This window comes from Lonchura striata, chromosome 37 (genome assembly GCF_050655825.1).
Source record: "Lonchura striata isolate lonStrDom1 chromosome 37, ASM5065582v1, whole genome shotgun sequence".
NCBI lineage: Eukaryota > Metazoa > Chordata > Aves > Passeriformes > Estrildidae > Lonchura > Lonchura striata.
Genome location: NC_140739.1, coordinates 14,163,962 through 14,185,488, shown reverse-complemented (window position 1 = coordinate 14,185,488; position 21,527 = coordinate 14,163,962). Strand labels below are relative to the sequence as shown.

Genomic DNA, 21,527 nt, shown 5'->3' with positions numbered 1-21,527 from the left:
GGACATTGAGGGGTTGGGGACATTGGGGGGATTGAGGGGATGGGGACGTTGGGGACATCAGGAACTTTGGGAGCTGGGGACATCAGGGACATTGGGGACATTGGGAACTTTGGGGACCCTGGAGGGTTTGGGGACACTGGGGACATTTGGGGACATTTGTGGGGTTGTGGACAATTAGGGACATTTAGGGTTTTGGGGACAATTGGAGACAATTGGGGACAATTGGGGACATTGAGGGAGTTAGGGAACATTCGGGGACATTTGGGGTTGGGGACAGTTGGGGGCATTTGGGGACATTTTGGGACATTTGGGACATCGGGAACATTTTGGGGTTGGGGACATTGGGGACATTTTGGGGGGGGGGTTAGGGACAATTGGAGACAATTGGAGACAATTGGGGACATTTGGGGTTGGGCATTGGGGACATTGGGGACCTTGGGGGGGTTCGGCGACAATTGGGGACATCGGGGACACTCAGGGGATTGGGGACAATGGGGAGTTGGGGACATGGAGGGGACATTTGGGGACATTGAGGCCATTTCGAACTTTGGGGACTTTGGGGACATTGAGGGGATGGGGGACAGTTGGGGACATTTGGGGACAACTGGGGACCTTGGGGGCTTCGGGGATGTTTGGGGACAACTGGGGACCTTGGGGACATTTAGGGTTGGGGAGATTGGGGACATCAGGGAGGGGTTGACGACACTGGGGGGGTTGGGGACATTTGGGGACATCGGGGACATTGTGGGGGTTTGGGGACATCGGGGGGGACATTTGGGGTTTTGGGGACATCTCTGGGGACATTTGGGGGTTTGGGGACATCGGGGGGACATTGTGGGGGTTTGGGGACAATGTGGGGACATTTGGGGTTTTGGGGACATCTTTGGGGACATTTGGGGTTTTGGGGACCCGGGGGGGGTCGGGCTGTGGCTGTCCCCGCCCTGTCCCCGTGTCCCCTCCCCCCCCCCTCCGGTCCCCTCTGTCCCCCTCCCCAGCCCCGCCCCCTGCCCCGCCCCTCCGGGGAGCCGAGCGGAGCCGAGCGGAGCCGAGCGGAGCCGAGCGGAGCCGAGCGGAGCCGAGCGGAGCCGAACCGGAGCCGAACCGGAGCCGAGCGGAGCCGAACCCGAGCGCGGGCAGAGCCGAGCGGAGCCGAACCGGAGCCGAACCCGCGGCCGAGCGGAGCCGAACGGAGCCGAACCGGAGCCGAGCGGAGCCGAACCGGAGCCGAGCGGAGCCGAGCGGAGCCGAGCGGAGCCGAACCGGAGCCGAGCGGAGCCGAACCCGAGCGCGGGCAGAGCCGAGCGGAGCCGAACCGGAGCCGAACCCGAGCGCGGGCAGAGCCGAGCGGAGCCGAACCGTTCCGAACGCTGCCGAACCGAGCCCGAACCCTCCCGAACCCTCCCGAATCCTCTCCGAATCCTCTCCGAACCCTCCCGAACCCTCCCGAACCCTCCCGAACCCTCCCGAATCCTCTCCGAATCCTCTCCGAACCCTCCCGAATCCTCTCCGAACCCTCCCGAACCCTCCCGAACCCTCTCCGAACCCTCCCGAATCCTCCCCGAACCCTCCCGAATCCTCTCCGAACCCTCCCGAACCCTCCCCGAACCCTCCCGAACCCTCCCGAAGCGGCGCCGAGCGGAGCCGAGCGCGGGCGGGGGCGCGGGGCCCCGGCGGCCGCTGGAGCGATGCTGAGGCCCGGCCCGGTGAGTGGCGACCCCCCCCCAGTCCGGACCAGTAACCCCCATCCCCCTCCCAGTATGGACCAGTAACCCCCACCCCCCTCCCAGTAACCCCCATCCCCCTCCCAGTCCGGACCAGTAACCCCCATCCCCCTCCCAGGACGGAGCCGGCCCCTCCGCATCCCTCCCAGTATGGACCAGTCCCTCCGCATCCCTCCCAGTATGGACCAGTAACCCCCATCCCCCTCCCAGTTCCCCCCAGTCCCTCCCAGTATGGACCAGTATAGACCAGTAACCCCCATCCCCCTCCCAGGACGGAGCCGGCCCCTCCGCATCCCTCCCAGTATGAACCAGTTCCCTCCCAGTCCCTCCCAGTATGGACCAGTAACCCCCATCCCCCTCCCAGTTCCCCCCAGTCCCTCCCAGTATGGACCAGTATAGACCAGTAACCCCCATCCCCCTCCCAGTTCCCCCCAGTCCCTCCCAGTACGGACCCGGCTCCTTTTGGGGTGGGGGGTGGGGGGGGAAATCTCGTTTTTTGGGGGGGGGGGTCGTTTTGGGATGCTCGGTTTGGGGGGGTCGTTTTGGGGGTGCCGATTTTGGGATCCCGATTTTGGGGTCCCCATTTTGTGGGGGTCGTTTTGGGGCTGTGAATTTTTAGGGGGGTCGTTTTGGGGGTCCCGATTTTGGGGTCCTGATTTTGGGGGGGGGGGGGGGGGGGGCGTCGTTTTAAGGGGTCGTTTTGGGGTCCCAATTTTGGGGGGGGGGTCGTTTTGGGATGCTCGATTTGTGGGGGGTCGTTTTGGAGTCCCATTTTCGGGGGGTCGTTTTGGGAGGGGTCGTTTTGGGGTCCCCATTTTGGGGTCCTCGTTTTGGAGGGGGTCATTTTGGGGGAGTCGTTTTTGTGGGGTCGTTTTGGGACCCCCATTTTGGGGTCCTCGTTTTGGGGGGGTCGTTTTGAGGCTGTGAAATTTGGGGGGGGGGGGCGTTTTGGGGGTCCCGATTTTGGGGTCCTCGTTTTGGGGGGCGTCGTTTGTGGGGCCCCATTTTGGAGGGGTCGTTTGGAGGATGTGAATTCTGGGGGGTCGTTTTGGGGTCCCCATTTTGGGGTCCCCATTTTGTGGGGGTCGTTTTGGGGCTGTGAAGTTTTGGGGGGTCGTTTTGGAGTCCCATTTTGGGGGGGTCGTTTTGGGAGGGGTCGTTTTGGGGTCCCCATTTTGGGGGGTCTTTTTCTTGGGGGTCTTTTTTGGGTTACTGATTTTGGGGTCCCCTTTTTGGGGGGGTCGTTTTGGGGCTGTGAATTTTTGGGGGGTCGTTTTGGAGTTCCATTTTGGGGGGGGTAGTTTTGGGGTCCCCATTTTGTGGGCATCGTTTTGAGGCTGTGAATTTTTGGGGGGTCGTTTTGGGGTCCCCATTTTGGGGGGTCTTTTTCTTCGGGGTCTTTTTTGGGTTACTGATTTTGGGGTCCCCATTTTGGGGGGGGTCGTTTTGAGGCTGTGAAATTTTAGGGGAGGGGGCGTTTTGGGGGTCCCGATTTTGGGGTCCTGATTTTGGGGTCCCCGTTTGGGGGGGGGGGCGTCGTTTTGAGGCTGTGAATTTTTGGGGGGGGTCTTTTTGGAGTCCCTTTTTGGGGGGGTCGTTTTTGGTGGGTCGTTTTGGGGTCCTAATTTTGGGGGGGTCATTTTTTTGGGGTCCTTTTGGGGTTCTGATTTTGGGGAGTCGATTTGGGGGTCCCCATTTCGGAGGGGTCGTTTTGGGGTCCCCATTTTGGGGTCCCCATTTTGAGGGGGTCTCTTTGAGGCTGTGAATTTTTGGGGGGGCCTTTTGGGGGTCCTCATTTGGGGGGGGGGTCTTTCTTTTGGGGTCGTTTTTGGCTCCCCATTTTGGGATCGTTTTGGGGGGGGTCCTCATTTCGGGGTGTCAGTTTAGGGGGGTATTTTTGGGGCCGTGAATTTTTGGGGGGGTGTCGTTTTGGGGTCCCCATTTTGGGGGGTCTTTTTCTTGGGGGTCTTTTTTGGGTTACTGATTTTGGGGTCCCCATTTTGGAGAGGGTCGTTTTGGGTCTCCATTTTGGGGTCCCCATTTTGGGGGGGGTCGTTTTAAGGGTTCATTTTGGGGTCCAAATTTTGGGGTCCCAAATTTGGGGTCCCCATTTCGGTGTCCCCATTTTGTGGGGGTCGTTTTGGGGCTGTGAATTTTGGGGGGTCGTTTTGGGGGTCCTCATTTTGGGGGATCTTTCTTGTGGGGTTTTTTTGGGGTCCCGAATTTGGGGGTCCCCATTTTGGGTTTTTTTTTCTCTGTGGGGTCTTTTTGGGGTCTCCGTTTTGGGGGGGTCGTTTTGGGGCTGTGAATTTTGGGGGGGTAGTTTTGGGGTCCCCATTTTGTGGTCATCGTTTTGACGCTGTGAATTTTTGGGGGGTCGTTTTGGGGTCCCCATTTTGGGGGGTCTTTTTCTTGGGGGTCTTTTTTGGGTTACTGATTTTGGGGTCCCCATTTTGGGGGGGGTCGTTTTAAGGGTTCATTTTGGGGTCCCAATTTTGGGGTCCCAAATTTGGGGTCCCCATTTCGGTGTCCCCATTTTGTGGGGGTCGTTTTGGGGCTGTGAATTTTGGGGCGGGTCGTTTTGGGGTCCCGATTTTGGGGTCCCGATTTTGGGGTCCCGATTTTGGGGTCCCGATTTTGGGGTGGGGGGCAAGGCCTGACCCCAATCCCCTTCCCCAAAGCCCAAATGGGGGTGGTGCACAGGTGTGCCCAGGTGTGTTACAGGTGTGTACAGGTGTGTACAGGTGTGTGCAGGTGTGCGCAGGTGTGCCCAGGTGTGTTACAGGTATGCACAGGTGTGCCCAGGTGTGTTACAGGTGTGTTACAGGTGTGCCCAGGTGTGTTACAGGTATGCACAGGTGTGTTACAGGTGTGCACAGGTGTGTTACAGGTGTGTTACAGGTGTGCAGGTGAGTGTGTACAGGTGTGCACATGCACAGATATGCACAGGTGAGTGTGTTACAGGCGTGTGCACAGGTGTGCGCAAGTGTGTTATAGGTGTGCACAGGTGTGTTACAGGTGTGTTACATGTGTGCACAGGTGTGTTACAGGCATGTGCAGGTGAGTGTGTTACAGGTGAGTGTGTTACAGGTGTGTGCACAGGTGTGCACATGCACAGATGTGTACAGATGAGTGTGTTACACGTGTGCGTACAGGTGAGTGCAGGTGTGCACAGGTGTGTTACAGGTGTGTGCACAGCTGTGTTACAGGTGTGTGTGTGCACAGGTGTGCACAGGTGTGTGTGTGCACAGCTGAGTGTGTTACAGGTGAGTGTGCAGGTGTGTGCACAGGTCTGTGTGTGCACAGATGTGCACAGGTGAGTGTGTTACAGGTGTGTGCACAGGTGTGCAGGTGAGCATGTGCACAGGTGTGTGTGTGCACAGGTGAGTGTGTTTACAGGTGAGTGTGCAGCCGTGTGCACAGGTGTGCACATGCATAGATATGTACAGGTGTGTACAGGTGTGCACAGGTGTGTGTGCGGGTGTGTGTTAGTGTGAGCACGTGTGTGCACTGGTGTGCACAGGTGAGTGTGCACAGGTGTGCACATGTGAGTACAGGTGTGTACAGGCGTGTCTACACAGGTGTGTGTGCACTAGTGAGCGTGAGCGCAGGTGTGCACAGGTGTGCACAGGTGTGTTTGTGTGTGTGTGTGCACAGGTGTGTGCACAGGAGTGCACAGGTGTGTAGGTGTGTTCAGGTGTGCACAGGTGTGTTTGTGTGTGTGTGTGTGCACAGGTGTGTGCGTGGACACAGGTGTGCACAGGTGTGTGAGTGTATGTACAGGTGTGTGAGCGTGTACAGGTGTGTGTGCATAGGTGTGAGAGTTACAGGTGAGTACGGGTGTGCACAGGTGTGTGAGTGTGCCCAGGTGTGCACAGGTGTGTTACAGGTGTGTTACAGGCGTGCCCAGGTGTGCCAAGGTGTGTTACAGGTGTGTTAGAGGTGTGCCCAGGTGTGTCACAGGTGTGCCCTGGTGTGCACAGGTGTGTTACACATGTGCCCAGGTGTGCACAGGTGTGCCCAGGTGTGTCACAGGTGTGTTACACGTGTGCCCAGGTGTGCCCAGGTGTGTTACACGTGTGTGTGTGCACAGCTTTGGCCCCGCCCCCTTTCCGCACTCACCCCAGGTGATTTTGGGGTGCCCCAGGTGGATTTTTGGGGTCCCAATGGAGATTTTGGGGTTCCTCAGGTGGATTTTTGGGGTCCCCAATGTGAATTTTGGGGTTCCTCAGGTGGATTTTTGGGGTCCCCAATGTGAATTTTGGGGTTCCTCAGGTGGATTTTTGGGGTCCCCAATGTGAATTTTGGGGTTCTTCAGGTGGATTTTTGGGGTCCCCAATGTGAATTTTGGGGTTCCTCAGGTGGATTTTTGGGGTCTCCAATGTGAATTTTGGGGTCCAGGTTGATTTTTTGGGGTTCCCCAGGTGCATTTTGGGGTCTCCAGGTGGATTTCGGGTTCCTGATGTGGTTTTGGGCATCTCCAGCTGCATTTTTTGGGGTGTCCAAGTGAACTTTGGGTCCTCCAGGTGGATTTTGGGGCTTCCCTTACAAGTTTTGGAATCTCCAGGTGCATTTTGGGGTTCCCCAGGTGGATTTTGGGGTCCCAATGTGGATTTTGGGGTCCCACAGGTCAATTTTGGGGTTCCCGGGTTGGGACTTTGTGTTCCTCATGTGGATTTTGGGGTTCCCAGGTGCATTTTGGGTTCCCCAGGTGGATTTTTGGGGCTCCCCAGGTGGATTTTGGGGTCCCAATGTGGATTTTGGGGTCCCACAGGTCAATTTTGGGGTTCCCGGGTTGGGACTTTGTGTTCCTCATGTGGATTTTGGGGTTCCCAGGTGCATTTTGGGTTCCCCAGGTGGATTTTTGGGGCTCCCCAGGTGGATTTTGGGGTCCTCGTGTGGGTTTTGGGTTCCTCTCTGAGGTTTTGGGTTCCCCAGGTGGATTTTGGGGTCCCAAGGTGGAATTTGGGGTTCCCAGGTGCATTTTGGGGTCTCCAGGTGGGTTTTTTGGGCTCCTGATGTGTTTTTGGGCATCTCCAGGTGCATTTTTGGGGTTCCCCAGGTGGATTTTGGGGTCCCCAATGTGAATTTTGGGGTTCCTCAGGTGGATTTTGGGGTTCCCCAGGTGGATTTTGGGGTCCCCAATGTGAATTTTGGGGTTCCCCAGGTGGATTTTGGGGTTCCCAGGTGAATTTTGGATTCCCCAGGTGGATTTTTGGGGTCTCCAGCTGAATTTTAGGGTCCAGGTTGATTTTTTTGGGCTGTCCAGGTGGATTTTGGGGTTCCCCACGTGAGTTTTGGATTCCCCTGGTGGATTTTGGGTTCCCCAGGTGGATTTTTGGGGTCCTCTCTGAGATTTTGGGGTCTCTGGGTGGATTTTGGGGTTCCCAGGTGAATTTTGGTGTTCCCCAGGTGGTTTTTGGGTTCCCTGATTTATATTTTGATTTTTCCAGGTGAATTTTGGGGTGTCCAGATGGATTTTGGGGTGTCCAGGTGATTTTTGGGCTCCCTAGGTGGATTTTGGGGTTCCCAGGTGAATTTCGGGGGTCCCCAGGTGTTTTTTGGGGTCCCCGATTTGGATTTTGACTTTTCCAGGTGGATTTTTGGGGTGTCCAGGTGATTTTTGGGGTCCCCGTGTGGATTTTGGGGGGTTCCAGGTGACTTTTGGGGTCCCAGGGGGACTTTGGGGCGTTCGGGGGAATTTTGGGGTGTCCTGGGGGGGTCTCAGAGGGGTTTTTTGGGGGGGTCCAGGGAGGATTTGGGGTCCCAGAGGTTTTGGGGGGTCCCAAAGGGTTTTTTGGGGTGTCCTGGGGAATTTTGGGGTGCCCAGGGGGGATTTTGGGGTCCCCGAGGGATTTTTGGGGTGTCTTGGGGGTATTTTGGGGTGCCCAGGGGTTTTGGGGGTATTTTGGGGAGGTTTGGGGCTCCCAGAGGTTTTTGGGGGTCCCAGAGGGATTTTTGGGGTGTCCTGGGGGGGGGTCTCAGAGGTTTTTTGGGGTTTTTTGGGGGGGTTTTGGTGGTCGGGGGACTCCGGAGACATTTTGGGGGGTCCCGGGGGGGGTCCGGGGGGATTTTGGGGGGTCCCGGGGGTCTCGGATCAGTTCTGGGGAATTTTGGGGGTCTCGGGGGGGTCCTCAGGTATTTGGGGGGGTCCGAGGTGATTTTGGGGGTCTCGGAGCCGTTTCGGGGAGGGGTCTGGAAGATCCGGGGGGTCCCGGAGGATTTTGGGGGGTCCCGGGGGGGGTTCCGGGGGGATTTTGGGGGGTCCCGGGGGTCTCGGAGCCGTTCTGGAGGATTTTGGGGGGGGTCTCTGCGGTTCCGGAGCCGTTCCGGGGGATTTTGGGGGGTCCCGGGGGTCTCGGTTCAGTCCCGGGGGGATTTTTGGGGGGTCCGGAGGATTTTGGGGGGCTCCCGGGGGGATTTTGGGGCTCTCGGAGCCGTTTCGGGGGGGGGTCTGGAAGATCCTGGAGCGTCTCGGACCCGTTCCGGAGGATTTTGGGGGGGGTCTCGCTTCGGTTCCGGGGGGCTCCGGAGGATTTTGGGGGGTTCCGGATCGTTCCCGGGGGGTCCCGGAGGATTTTGGGGGTCCCGGGGGCCGCGGACCCGTCCCGGAGGATTTTGGGGGGTCCCGGGGGTCTCGGACCCGTTCTGGAGGATTTTGGGGGGTCCCGGAGGATTTTGGGGGGTCCCGGCGGTCCCGGATCGTTCCCGGGGGGCTCCGGAGGATTTTGGGGGGGTCTCGGGGGTCTCGGATCCGTTCCGGATGATTTTGGGGGGTCCCGGAGGATTTTGGGGGGTCCCGGGGGTCTCGGATCGTTCCCGGGGGGCTCCGGAGGAATTTTGGGGTGTCCCGGGGGTCTCGGACCCATTTTGGAGGATTTTGGGGGGTCCCGGATCGTTCCCGGGGGGTCCCGGAGGATTTTGGGGGGTCCCGGGGGTCTGGGATCTCTCCGGGGGCGGAGCTCCGTTTTTTGGGGGGGGTGGGGGAGGGGAAGGGGGGAGGGGCAGGAAGGGGAAGGGGGGGCAGGAAGGAGCGGGGGAGGGGGAGGGGAGGAAGAGGAGGGGCGGGAGGGGGAGGGGAAAGAAGGAGGGGGAGGGGAGGGGAGGGGGAGGGGGCGGAGAGGAAGAGGAAGAGGAGGGGGAGGGGAGGAGGAGGGGGGGGAGGGGAGGCCGAAGGCTGCGCGGGCCGAGCGAGGCCGGGGGGGGGTGCGGGGTAAGGCCGGGGGTGGGGGAGGGGAGGGGGGGGGGAGGGGATGGATTTTGGGGGGGGGGGGAGGGGTTTTGGGGGGATTTTTGGTTTTTGGGGGTTTTTTTTTGGTTTTTTTTGCACGCGCGCGGGAAGGGGGCGGGGCTTGCACGCCTGGAGCGCGCGCGAGCGTGCACGCGGGGGGGGGGGGCAGGGGGGGTTTGCACACTTGTGTGGGACAGGTGAGGGTTTGCACACCTGTGGCAGGTGGGATTTGCACACCTGAGTGTGACAAGTGAGGGTTTGCACACCTGAGTGTGGCAGGTGGGGTTTGCACACCTGTGACAGGTGGGGTTTGCACACCTGAGTGTGACAATGAGGGTTTGTACACCTGAGTGTGGCAATGAGGGTTTGCACACCTGAGTGTGACAATGAGGGTTTGCACACCTGTGACAGGTGGGGTTTGCACACCTGAGTGTGGCAATGAGGGTTTGCACACCTGTGACAGGTGGGGTTTGCACACCTGAGTGTGACAATGAGGGTTTGTACACCTGAGTGTGGCAGGTGGGGTTTGCACACCTGTGCTTGCACACCCAGGTGGGCGGGGCCGTGTCGCTCACCTGTGTGGACAGGGGACCCCCAACCCCCCCCCGACCCCCCAAAAATCCCCCCTGATCCCCAAAATTCCCCCAGACCCTCCTGCCCCCCCACTTTGGGCACCCCTCAGGACCCTCCTGACACCCCCAGACCCCCCAAAACCCCTCCCAGCCCCCAAATCTCCCACCCGGGACCCCCCAAACCCCCAAATCTCCCACCCGGGACCCCCCAAAACCCCAAATCTCCCACCCGGGACCCCCCAAAACCCCCCGGGACCCCCAAATCTCCCACTTAGAACACCCAAACCCCCCCAAACCTTCGCTAACCCCCAAGTCTCCCACTTTGAACCCCCCAAAAGCCCCAAATCTCCCACTCAGGACCCCCCTGACCCCCAAATCTCCCCCCCAGGTGCCCCCAAACCCCCCCTGACCCCCAAATCTCCCACTCTGAACTCCCCCAAACCCCCAAATCTTCCACTTCAAACCCCCCCAAACCCCCAAATCTCCCACCCAGGACCCCCCAAACCCCCAAATCTCCCACCCAGGCCCCCCTAAACACCCCGTAACCCCCAAATCTCCCATTCAGGACCCCTCAAACCCTCCCTGACCCCCAAATCTCCCACTCTGAACCCCCCAAACCCCCAAATCTCCCCCCCAGGCGCCCCCAAACCCCCCCAACCCCCAAATCTCCCACTTTGAACCCCCCAAACCCCCCAAATCTCCCCCCCAGGCCCCCCCAAACCCCCCTAACCCCCAAATCTCCCCCCGCAGCTCCCGGGCCCCTGAAGCCGGCGATGCCCCTGGCCCTCGGCGCTCCTTAGCATGGCCCGGCCGCGCCAGCGCCCGGCCCGGCGGCCCGCGGCGGCCCCGGCGCCGGTGCCGGTGCCGGTGCCGGTGCCGGTGCCGGTGCCGGTGCTGCTGCTGGCACTGCTGGCGCTGCCGGCGGCGGCCGCGGCGCCCACGGCGTGCCCGGCGGCGTGCACCTGCAGCAACCAGGCCAGCCGGGTGATCTGCACGCGGCGCGAGCTGCTCGAGGTGCCCCAGAGCATCTCGGTCAACACGCGCTACCTGAACCTGCAGGAGAACCACATCCAGGTGAGCGCCACCAAAACCCCAATTTTTGTGTCCTTTGTCACAGGGGATTTCCCTCCATCCTTCACAGGGGCGGCGGCGCCTTCTGCCCATTTTATACCCACTTTATACCCATTTTATACCCATTTTATACCCACTTTATACCCATTTTATACCCATTTTTCACAGGTCTTCATCCATTTTATACCCATTTTTTACCCATTTTTTACCCATTTTTCACAGGTCTTCATCCATTTTATACCCATTTTTCTCCATTTTTTACCCATTTTTCTCCACTTTTTACCCATTTTTCACAGGTCTTCATCCATTTTATACCCATTTTTTACCCATTTTTTACCCATTTTTCTCCATTTTTTACCCATTTTTCTCCATTTTTTACCCATTTTTCACAGGTCTTCATCCATTTTATACCCATTTTTTACCGATTTGTTACCCATTTTTTACCCATTTTTTACCCATTTTTCACAGGTCTTCATCCATTTTATACCCATTTTTTACCCATTTTTCTCCATTTTTTACCCATTTTTCACAGGTCTTCATCCATTTTATACCCATTTTTTACCCATTTTTTACCAACTTTTCACAGGTCTTCATCCATTTTATACCCATTTTTTACCCATTTTTCACAGGTCTTCATCCATTTTTTACCCATTTTTACCCATTTTTTACCAACTTTTCACAGGTCTTCATCCATTTTATACCCATTTTATACCCATTTTTTACCCATTTTTTACCCATTCTCCATTTTTTACCCATTTTTCTCCATTTTTTACCCATTTTTCACAGGTCTTCATCCATTTTATACCCATTTTTCTCCATTTTTTACCCATTTTTCTCCATTTTTTACCCATTTTTCTCCATTTATTACCAATTTTTCTCCATTTTCTTACCCACTTTTCACAGGTGTTTACCCATTTTTAACCCATTATTCTCCATTTTTGAACACGTTTTTTTCTCCATTTTTTACCCATTTTTCTCCATTTTTTACCCATTTTTCACAGGTTTTTTTCCATGTTTTACCCATTTTTGACCCATTTTTCACAGGTTTTTTCTCCATGTTTTACCCATTTTTGACCCATTTTTCACAGGTGTTTCTCCATGTTTTTCTCCATTTTTACCCATTTTTCGCAGGTTTTTTTTTCCATTTTTCACGCATTTTTTACCTATTTTTCACAGGTTTTATCCATTTTTTACTCATTTTTCACCCTTTTTTCTCCATTTTTACTCATTTTTCATAGTTTTTTTTCTCCATTTTTTACCCTTTACTCTCCATTTTTTACCCATTTTTCACAGGTTATTTTCTCCATTTTTTTTATCCATTTCCTTGATTTTTCATTCATTTTTCATACATTTTTTTCTCCATTTTTAACCCATTTTTCACAAGTTTTTTTCCATTTTTTACCCATTTTTCACACATTTTTAATGGTTTCTGTGGTAATTTTTGTTGGGTTTTTAATAATTTTGGTGGTTTCAGTAGCGTTAATATTGTTGATATTTTTTAACATTTTTCATATTGCTAATATTGTTAATTTCATTAATATTAACAATATTTTAAATGTTGTTATATTTTTTAGATTTTTTGTATTTTTAGTATTGTTAATATTAACAATATTTTAAATGTTTTTATATTGTTAAGATTTTTCTGTATTTTTAATATTGTCAATATTGCTAATATTAACAATATTAAGAATATTAATTATTAATAATAATTTACATCTATACTTAAGATTAATAAACAATATTAACAGTATTAAAATATTGTTCATTTTAACAATATTTTTAATATTTTTGAATTTATAAGATTTTTATTATTTTTTATATTTTTCTTATTGTTAATATTGTTCATGTTGTTCATATTAAAAATGTTATAAATGTTTTTTATTTTTTAAATTTTTGGCATTTTTAGTATTGTCCATAATTTAAATTTTGTTAATATTGTAATATTTTAAATATTATTTTTAGTAATCTTAATATTTTGTATTTTAGTATTGTGGGCATTTTTTATGTTGTTAATTTTGCTAACATTTTTAACCTTTTCAGTATTTTAAATATTTTTTAATCTTTTTAATTTTCTGCATTTTTGTGTTTTTAACGGTTTTGATACCTTTAATTTTATATTTTGCATTCTTATGTTTTTGATATTTCCCATACTCTAAAAATGTTAAATTTTAATTAATTCCAAACTGAAGTATTAACTCCTGTGCTAAATTCCAAGCTGAAGTATTAAATTCCATACTAAATTCCATGCTGAAGTATTAAATTCCAAATTGAAGTATTAAATTCCGAGCGGAAGTATTAAATTTTGCGATAAATTTCGCGCTGAAGTATTAAATTCCAAACGGAGGTATGAAAGTCAGCGCTAAATTCTGTGTTAAAATATTAAAGTTGGTGCTCAAGTATTAAATCCTGTGCTGGAGTTTTAAATTCTAAGCTAAAGTATGAAAGTCTGTTCTAAAGTATTCAATTCTGTGCTAAAATATGAAATTCGGAGTGAAAGTATTAAATTCCGTGCTTGAGTATTAAATTCCGTGCTCAAGTATTAAAGTCGGTGTTAAAGTATTAAAATTATTGCTAAAGTATTGAAACCTGGGCCAAAGGCCATCCTAAAATCTTGAATTTCATACTAAAGTATCAAATCCCATCCTGAAGTGATAAATTCGGTGTTAAATTCTGGGCTAAAGTATTAAACCATGTTAAGGTATTAAATTTGGAGCGAAAGTATTAAATTCTGTGCTCGAGTATTAAATTCCACACTCAAGGAATAAAGTCAGTGCTAAAGTATTAAAATTATTGCTAAAGTATTGAAATCTGGGCCAAAGGCCGTTCCAAAGTCTTGAATTCCATACTAAAGTATCAAATTCAATCCTTAAGTAATAAATTTGGTGCTAAACTCTGTGTTAAAGTATTAAACTATTAATTTCTGAGCTAAAGTATTAAATTCCGTGCTCGAGTATTAAATTCTGCGCTTAAGTATTAAAGTCAGTGCTAAAGTATTAAAATTATTGCTAAAGCATTGAAATCTGGGCCAAAGGCCGTCCTAAAATCTTGAATTTCATACTGAAGTATCAAATTCCATCCTTAAGTAATAAATTCAGTGCTAAATTCTGGGCTAAAGTATTAAACTTTGGGCTAAGGTATTAAACTTTGGGCTAAAGTATTAAATTCTGGGCTAAGGTATTAATTTCTGAGCTAAAGTATTAAATTCCGTGCTCGAGTATTAAATTCCACACTCAAGGAATAAAGTCGGTGCTAAAGTATTAAAATTATTGGTAAAGTATTGAAATCTGGGCTAAAGGCTGTCCTAAAATCTTGAATTCCATACTAAAGTATCAAATCCCATCCTGAAGTGATAAATTCGGTGTTAAATTCTGTGTTAAAGTGTTAAACTCTGGGCTAAAGTAATAAACTCTGGGCTAAGGTATTAATTTCTGAGCTAAAGTATTAAATTCCGCGCTCGAGTATTAAATTCCGTGCTCGAGTATTAAATTCCGTGCTCAAGTATTAAAGTCGGTGCTCAAGTCTTGAAATGTGCGCTGAGGTCCGGACTATTAATTTGTTATTATCCATATTATGGTAACTTCTCCAAACGAGAAAACATTCCTTTCGTGCTTCTCCTTAATTAAAATTACCAAAGCAACCAAACGTAGGTGTTTCTCCTTAATTATAATTACAAAACCAACCAGTCTTTGATGGTTCTCCTTAATTACAATTAACAAACCAACCAACCTTTGGTGTTTCTCTTTAATTATAATTATGAAACCGACCCATCTTTGATGGTTCTCCTTAATTATAATCACCAAATGAATCAACCTTTGCTGCTTCTCCTTAATTACAATTTCCAAACCAACCCAATCTTTGGTGGTTCTCCTTAATTATAATTACCAAATGATCCAACCTTTGGTGCTTCTCCTTAATTACAATTACTGAACCAACCAATCCTTGGTGTTTCTCCTTAATTACAATGATGAAACCAACCAATCTTTGATGGTTCTTCTTAATTGTAATTACCAAATGAACCAACCTTTGGTGTGTCTCCTTAATTTCAATTACCAAACCAACCAATCTTTGGTGCTTCTCCTTAATTACAGTGATGGAACCAACCAATCCTAGGTGCTTCTCCTTAATTACAATTACCGAACCAACCAGTCTTTGATGGTTCTCCTTAATTACAATTAACAAACCAACCAATCTTTGGTGTTTCTCCTTAATTATGATTATGAAACCGACCCAACTTTGATGGTTCTCCTTAATTATAATCACCAAATGAATCAACCTTTGCTGCTTCTCCTTAATTACAATTTCCAAACCAACCCAATCTTTGGTAGTTCTCCTTAATTATAATTACCAAATGATCCAACCTTTGGTGCTTCTCCTTAATTACAATTACTGAACCAACCAATCTTTGGTGTTTCTCCTTAATTACAATGATGAAACCAACCAACCTTTGGTGCTTCTCCTTAATTATAATTACCGAACCAACCAATCCTTGGTGCTTCTCCTTAATTACAATTACCGAACCAACCAGTCTTTGATGGTTCTCCTTAATTACAATTAACAAACCAACCAATCTTTGGTGTTTCTCCTTAATTATGATTACGAAACAGACCCATCTTTGATGGTCCTCCTTAATTATAATTAGCAAATGAACCAACCTTTGGTGTTTCTCCTTAATTTCAATTACCGAACCAACCCATCTTTGATGGTTCTCCTTAATTATAATTACAAAACCGACCAACCTTTGGTGTTTCTCCTTAATTACAATTACTGAACCAACCAATCTTTGATGGTTCTCCTTAATTATAATTACCAAATGAACCAACCTTTGGTCCTTCTCCTTAATTACAATGATGAAACCGACCAATCTTTGATGGTTCTCCTTAATTATAATGACCAAATGAACCAACCTTTGGTGTTTCTCCTTAATTTCAATTACCAAATGAACCAACCTTTGGTGTGTCTCCTTAATTTCAATTACCAAACCAACCCATTTTTGGTCGTTCTCCTTAATTATAATTACGAAACCACCCAATCTTTGATGGTTCTCCTTAATTATGACCAAATGAACCAACCTTTGGTCCTTCTCCTTAATTACAATGATGAAACCGACCAATCTTTGATGGTTCTCCTTAATTATAATGACCAAATGAACCAACCTTTGGTGTGTCTCCTTAATTTCAATTACCGAACCAACCCATTTTTGGTCGTTCTCCTTAATTATAATTACGAAACCACCCAATCTTTGGTGTTTCTCCTTAATTTCAATTACCAAATGAACCAACCTTTGGTGTTTCTCCTCAATTTCAATTACCAAATGAACCAACCTTTGGTGTGTCTCCTTAATTTCAATTACCAAACCAACCCATTTTTGGTCGTTCTCCTTAATTATAATTACGAAACCACCCAATCTCTGGTCCTTCTCCTTAATTACAATAACGAACCCCCCCGATCTTTGGTGTTTCTCCCGAATGACGAGCGCCCCGTTCGTTCCCCGCGCAGGTGATCCGCACCGACACCTTCAAGCACCTGCGCCACCTGGAGATCCTCCAGCTCAGCCGCAACCTGGTGCGCAAGGTGGAGGTGGGCGCCTTCAACGGGCTGCCCAACCTCAACACGCTGGAGCTCTTCGACAACCGCCTGACCACGGTGCCCACGCAGGCCTTCGAGTACCTGTCCAAGCTGCGCGAGCTGTGGCTGAGGAACAACCCCATCGAGAGCATCCCCAGCTACGCCTTCAACCGCGTGCCCTCGCTGCGCCGCCTCGACCTGGGCGAGCTCAAGCGCCTCGAGTACATCTCGGAGGCCGCCTTCGAGGGCTTGGTCAACCTGCGCTACCTCAACCTGGGCATGTGCAACCTCAAGGAGATCCCCAACCTGACGGCGCTGGTGAGGCTGGAGGAGCTGGAGCTGTCGGGGAACCGCCTGGGCCGGGTGCGGCCGGGCTCCTTCCAGGGGCTGGGCAGCCTGAGGAAGCTGTGGCTGATGCACGCGCGGGTGGCGGCGGTGGAGCGCAACGCCTTCGACGACCTGAAGGCGCTGGAGGAGCTGAACCTGGCGCACAACGACCTGGCCTCGCTGCCGCACGACCTGTTTGCGCCGCTGCACCGGCTGGAGCGCGTGCACCTGCACCACAACCCCTGGCGCTGCGACTGCGACGTGCTGTGGCTCAGCTGGTGGCTGCGCGAGACCGTGCCCAGCAACACCAGCTGCTGCGCCCGCTGCCACGCGCCGCCGGCGCTGCGCGGCCGCTACCTGGGCGAGCTGGAGCCCGGCCACTTCACCTGCTACGCGCCGGTCATCGTGGAGCCGCCGGCCGACCTCAACGTCACCGAGGGCATGGCGGCCGAGCTCAAGTGCCGCACGGGCACGGCCATGACGTCGGTCAACTGGCTGACGCCCAACGGGACGCTGATGACGCACGGCTCGTACCGCGTGCGCATCTCGGTGCTGCACGACGGCACGCTCAACTTCACCAACGTCACCGTGCAGGACACCGGCCAGTACACCTGCATGGTCACCAACGCCGCCGGCAACACCACGGCCACCGCCACGCTCAACGTCTCGGCCGCCGACGCCGCGGCCGCCGCCGCCGCCGCCGCCGCCGCCGCCGCCACCGGGTACACCTACTTCACCACCGTCACCGTGGAGACCACCGAGGGCGCCGGCGGCGACGACCAAGCCCCCCAGACCCCCGCCGCGCCCACGGCGGCCGGCTGGGAACCGGCCGGCGCCTCCACGGCCGCCCCGGCCACGCGCGCCACCGGCAAACCCTTCACCGTGCCCATCACGGCGGCGGCGGCCGGCGCGGCGGCCGGCGGAGGCCTCCAGGATCTGGACGACGTCTTGAAGACCACCAAGATCATCATCGGCTGCTTCGTGGCCATCACCTTCATGGCCGCCGTCATGCTGGTGGCCTTCTACAAGCTCCGCAAGCAGCACCAGCGCCACAAGCACCGCGGCGGCCCCGCCCGCGCCGTGGAGATCGTCAACGTCGAGGACGAGCTGGCCGGGGGTCCCGCCGGCGGCCCCGGCGGCGCCGGCGCGGGTGGTGGGGACAACCGGCTGGCGCTGCCGGCCTTGGAGAGGGAGCACCTGGACAGGTACGCGGCGCTGGCCGCGCACTACGGCGGGCCGGCGGCGGCGCTGGGCTGCGGGAAGACGCCGCTGCTCAACTCGGTGCACGAGCCGCTGCTCTTCAAGAGCCCCTCCAAGGAGAACGTGCAGGAGACGCAGATCTGAGGATCTGAAGGGGGGGTTTTATTTTTTTTTTTTTTTTTTTGGGGGGGGGCATGGAACTCGCCCCGAAAATCCGCCCGGAAAGGAAGAAAAAAAACAAACAAAAATTGAGATTTTTTTTTTGGGGGGAGAGGAGGAGGAGAAACGCGGGGGAGACTCAAAGGGGTTTGCGGTGGAGGTGGAGAAATGGGGGAGAGACTTGGGGAGGTGTGGGGAGAAAGCGTTTAAAAATGGGGAGGAAAAATCCCTAAAAATGGGGGCGGAAAATCCCTAAAAATGAGGAGGAAAATCCCTAAAAATGAGGAGGAAAATCCCTAAAAATGAGGAGGAAAATCCCTAAAAATGAGGAGGAAAAATCCCTATAAATGGGGGGAAAATCCCTAAAAATGAGGAGGAAAATCCCCTAAAAAATGTGGGGGAGACTCCTAAAAATGGGGAGGAAAAATCCCTAAAAATGGGGGGGAAATTCCTAAAAATGGGGAGGAAAAGTCCCTAAAAATGGGGAGGAAAAATCCCTAAAAATGGGGAGGAAAATCCCCTAAAAAATGCCGGGGGGAGACTCCTAAAAATGAGGAGGAAAAATCCCTAAAAATGGGGAGGAAAAATCCCTAAAAATGAGGAGGAAAATCCCTAAAAATGAGGAAGAAAATCCCTAAAAATGAGGAGGAAAAATCCCTATAAATGGGGGGAAAATCCCTAAAAATGAGGAGGAAAATCCCCTAAAAAATGTGGGGGAGACTCCTAAAAATAGGGAGGAAAAATCCCTAAAAATGGGGAGGAAAAGTCCCTAAAAATGGGGAGGAAAAATCCATCTAAATGGGGAGGGAAAATCCCTAAAAATGAGGAAGAAAAATCCTTAAAAGTGAGGAGGAAAATCCCTAAAAATGGGGAGGAAAATCCCCTAAAAAATGTGGGGGAGACTCCTAAAAATGGGGGAAATTCCTAAAAATGGGAGGGGGGAGACTGTGAAAAAATGGAGGAAACTCCTAAAAAATATTGGGGGAAAATCCTCTAAAAATTGTGGGGTGAACTCCTAAAAAAATCAGTGGGAGAATCTCCTGAAAAATGTGGATAAAATGCTAAAAAATGGGGGAAAAATTCTTTAAAAAATGTGGGGGGGAGACTCGTAAAGAATTGGAGGAAATTCCTAAATAATGTGGAGGAAAATCGCCCCAAAAAATCTGAGGGAGACTCCAAAAAAAAGTGGGGGAAAATCCCCCCAAAATGGGGAAAAAAACTACTAAAAAATTGTGGGAAATTCCTAAAAAAAAACTGTGGGGGAAAATCCCCAAAAAAAGAGGGGGGAGAGTCCTGAAAATTTAGAGGAAAGTCCCTAAAAAATGTGGGAAACTCTCCCGAAAAAAATGGGAAATATTCAGAAAAAAATGTGGGAAAAAATTCCTGGAAAAGAGGAGGAAAAATCCCAAAAATGTGGAGGAAAACCCCCAAAAAAATGCGGGGAAAATGGGTGGGAAAATTATGGAGAAAACCTTAAAAAATATCAGAGGAACCCTAAAAAATTGGGGGAAAATCCCCCAAAACTGTAGAGAAAAATCCCCCCCAAAATTGTGGAGGAAACACTAAAAAATAGGGTGGGGAAACCCCCCAAAATTTTGGGGAACCCCCCAAAAAATGTGAAGGAAATCCCCCCAAAAAATGGGAAAACCCGCCCAAAAAATCGGGAAAACCCTAAAAAATTAGGTGGGAACCCTAAAAAATGTGGTGGAAACCCCCCAAAAAAAATTAGGAAACCCCAAAAAAATTTAGGGGACCCCCCCCCGGACTGCAGACGTGGAGGAAACCCCCCAAAAATTGGGGACCCCCCTTTTTAATCAGTGTTGGATGGGCTGAAAAACCCCAAAAAATTAGGGGGAACCCCCCCAAAAAATGGGGGAACCCCACAAAAATTAGGGAGGACCCCCCCGAAAATCATCGAACTTTGGACTTGGAGATGAAGACCCCCAAAAATGTGGGGAACCCCCCAAAAATGGGGGTGGGACCCCCCCAAAACCATGGACCTGGAGCTGACCCCACCCCAAAAAAAAAAAATTGGGGGTGCGGGACCCCCCGAACTTTGGAACTGTTGCTGAACCCCCCAAAAAATTTGGGGTGCGGGACCCCCCCTCACCTGCGGAGCTGAAGAGGAGCCCCCCAAAAATGGGGGGGGGGTGCGACCTCCCCCCCCCCAAAAACCACGGACTTGGAGCTGAACCCCCCCCCAAAAAAAATTTGGGGTGCGGGACCCCCCCCCACCTGCGGACTCGGAGTTGACCCCCCCAAAAATAGGGGGGGAACGTGGGGACCCCCCCAAAATAAGATGGGACCCCCCCCCCAAAATTTTCGTTCGGGACACCCCCTCCCCCCCCAAAATTAAAATTTTCAGCCCCCCAAAAATTGGGGGTTTGGGGCCCCCCCCCAAAAGAAGATAAATGGGGGGGAACCCCCCGAAATGAGGGGAAACCCCCCAAAAAAATGGGGGGCGGGGACCCCCCCAAACCCTCCCCCCCATTCAAGAAACGCCCCCAGCCCCAAAAATTGGCCCCAAAAACCCCAAATTGAGCCCCGAACTCCCCCAAAATTGGACCCCAAAACCCCAAATTTGACCCCAAAAATGGGGGGGGGGGGACCCCCAAAATTGGGGGTGGGGGAGGGGAGGCGAAGTGCAAAGGGGGGGGGAGGGGTGGGGGAGGGGAGGGTGGGGGAGGGGCCGGGGGGGGATTTTTTAATTCGCCGCGGCCGAAAAAGAAAAAAGCGAAACTTTCCTACTTTAATAAAAACCCCGCGGCTGTTTCCAGCGGCGCCGGCCGGGGCTGGGGGGTTTGGGGGGTTTGGGGGGGTTTGGGGGGGATTTTGGGGGGTCTGGGGGGATTTGGGATGGGGTTTGGGGGTTTGGGGTGGGATTTGGGGGATTTGGGGAGGGATTTTGGGGGGTTTGGGGGGGATTTGGGGGGGATTTGGGGGGTTTGGGGCAGAATTTTGGTGGGTTTGGGGGGGATTTGGGGTGGGGTTTGGGGGTTTGGGGTGGGGTTTGGGAGGGTTGGGGGGGTTTGGGGCGAGATTTGGGGGATTTGGGGGGGATTTTGGGGGTTTGGGGGGATTTGGGGGGGATTTTGGGGGGTTTGGGGGGGTTTGGGGGGTTTGGGGAAGGGTTTGGGGGGGATTTTGGGGGGTCTGGGGGGGGTTGGGGTGGGTTCAGGGGTGTTTGGGGTGGGATTTGGGGGGTTTGGGGGATTTGTGGGGTTTGGGGGGTTTGGGGGGGATTTTGGGGGGTTTGGGAAGGGTTTGAGGGGTTTCAGGGGGGTTTGGGGGTTGGGTTTTGGGGGGTTTGGGGGATTTGGGGGGTTTGGGGGGTTTGGGGTGAGATTTGGGGGATTTGGGGTGGAATTTGGGGGGTTTGGGAGGTTTTGGGTGGGATTTGGGGGAATTGGGGTGGGGTTTGGGGGGGATTTGGGTGGGTTTGGGGGGTTTGGTGGTTTGGGGTTGTTTTAGGGCGATTTAGGGGGGGATTTGGGGGGATTGGGGTGGTTTTAGGGGGATGGGGGGGGGAATTGGGGTGGGATTTGGGGGATTTCGGGTGGGATTTTGGGGGCTTTGGGTGGGATTTTGGGGGGTTTGGGGTGGAATTTGGGGGGTTTGGGAGGTTTTGGGTGGGATTTGGGGGGTTTGGGGTGGGATTGAGGGGGGGTTTAGGGGGGTTTT

The 21,527-nt window shown here is 52.0% G+C and overlaps 1 protein-coding gene across 1 annotated transcript; it reads left to right on the top strand.

The window, feature by feature from the left end:
- The first annotated feature begins 10,274 nt into the window (after positions 1-10,274).
- LRRC4B (leucine rich repeat containing 4B) lies at positions 10,275-20,627 on the top strand. The gene is made up of 2 exons (XM_085565820.1): positions 10,275-10,598; positions 16,092-20,627. Exons 1-2 carry the CDS (start codon positions 10,326-10,328, stop codon positions 17,829-17,831), a joined length of 2,013 nt encoding a protein of 670 aa, XP_085421946.1. The 5' UTR covers positions 10,275-10,325; the 3' UTR covers positions 17,832-20,627.
- The last annotated feature ends 900 nt before the right edge of the window (positions 20,628-21,527 follow it).

Coding starts and splice junctions, on each gene's coding strand:
- LRRC4B (XM_085565820.1), top strand. CDS start 10,326: ATGGCCCGGCCGCGCCAGCGCCCGGCCCGGCGGCCCGCGGCGGCCCCG. Junction 10,599..16,091: donor TGCAGGAGAACCACATCCAG/GTGAGCGCCACC, acceptor TTCCCCGCGCAG/GTGATCCGCACCGACACCTT.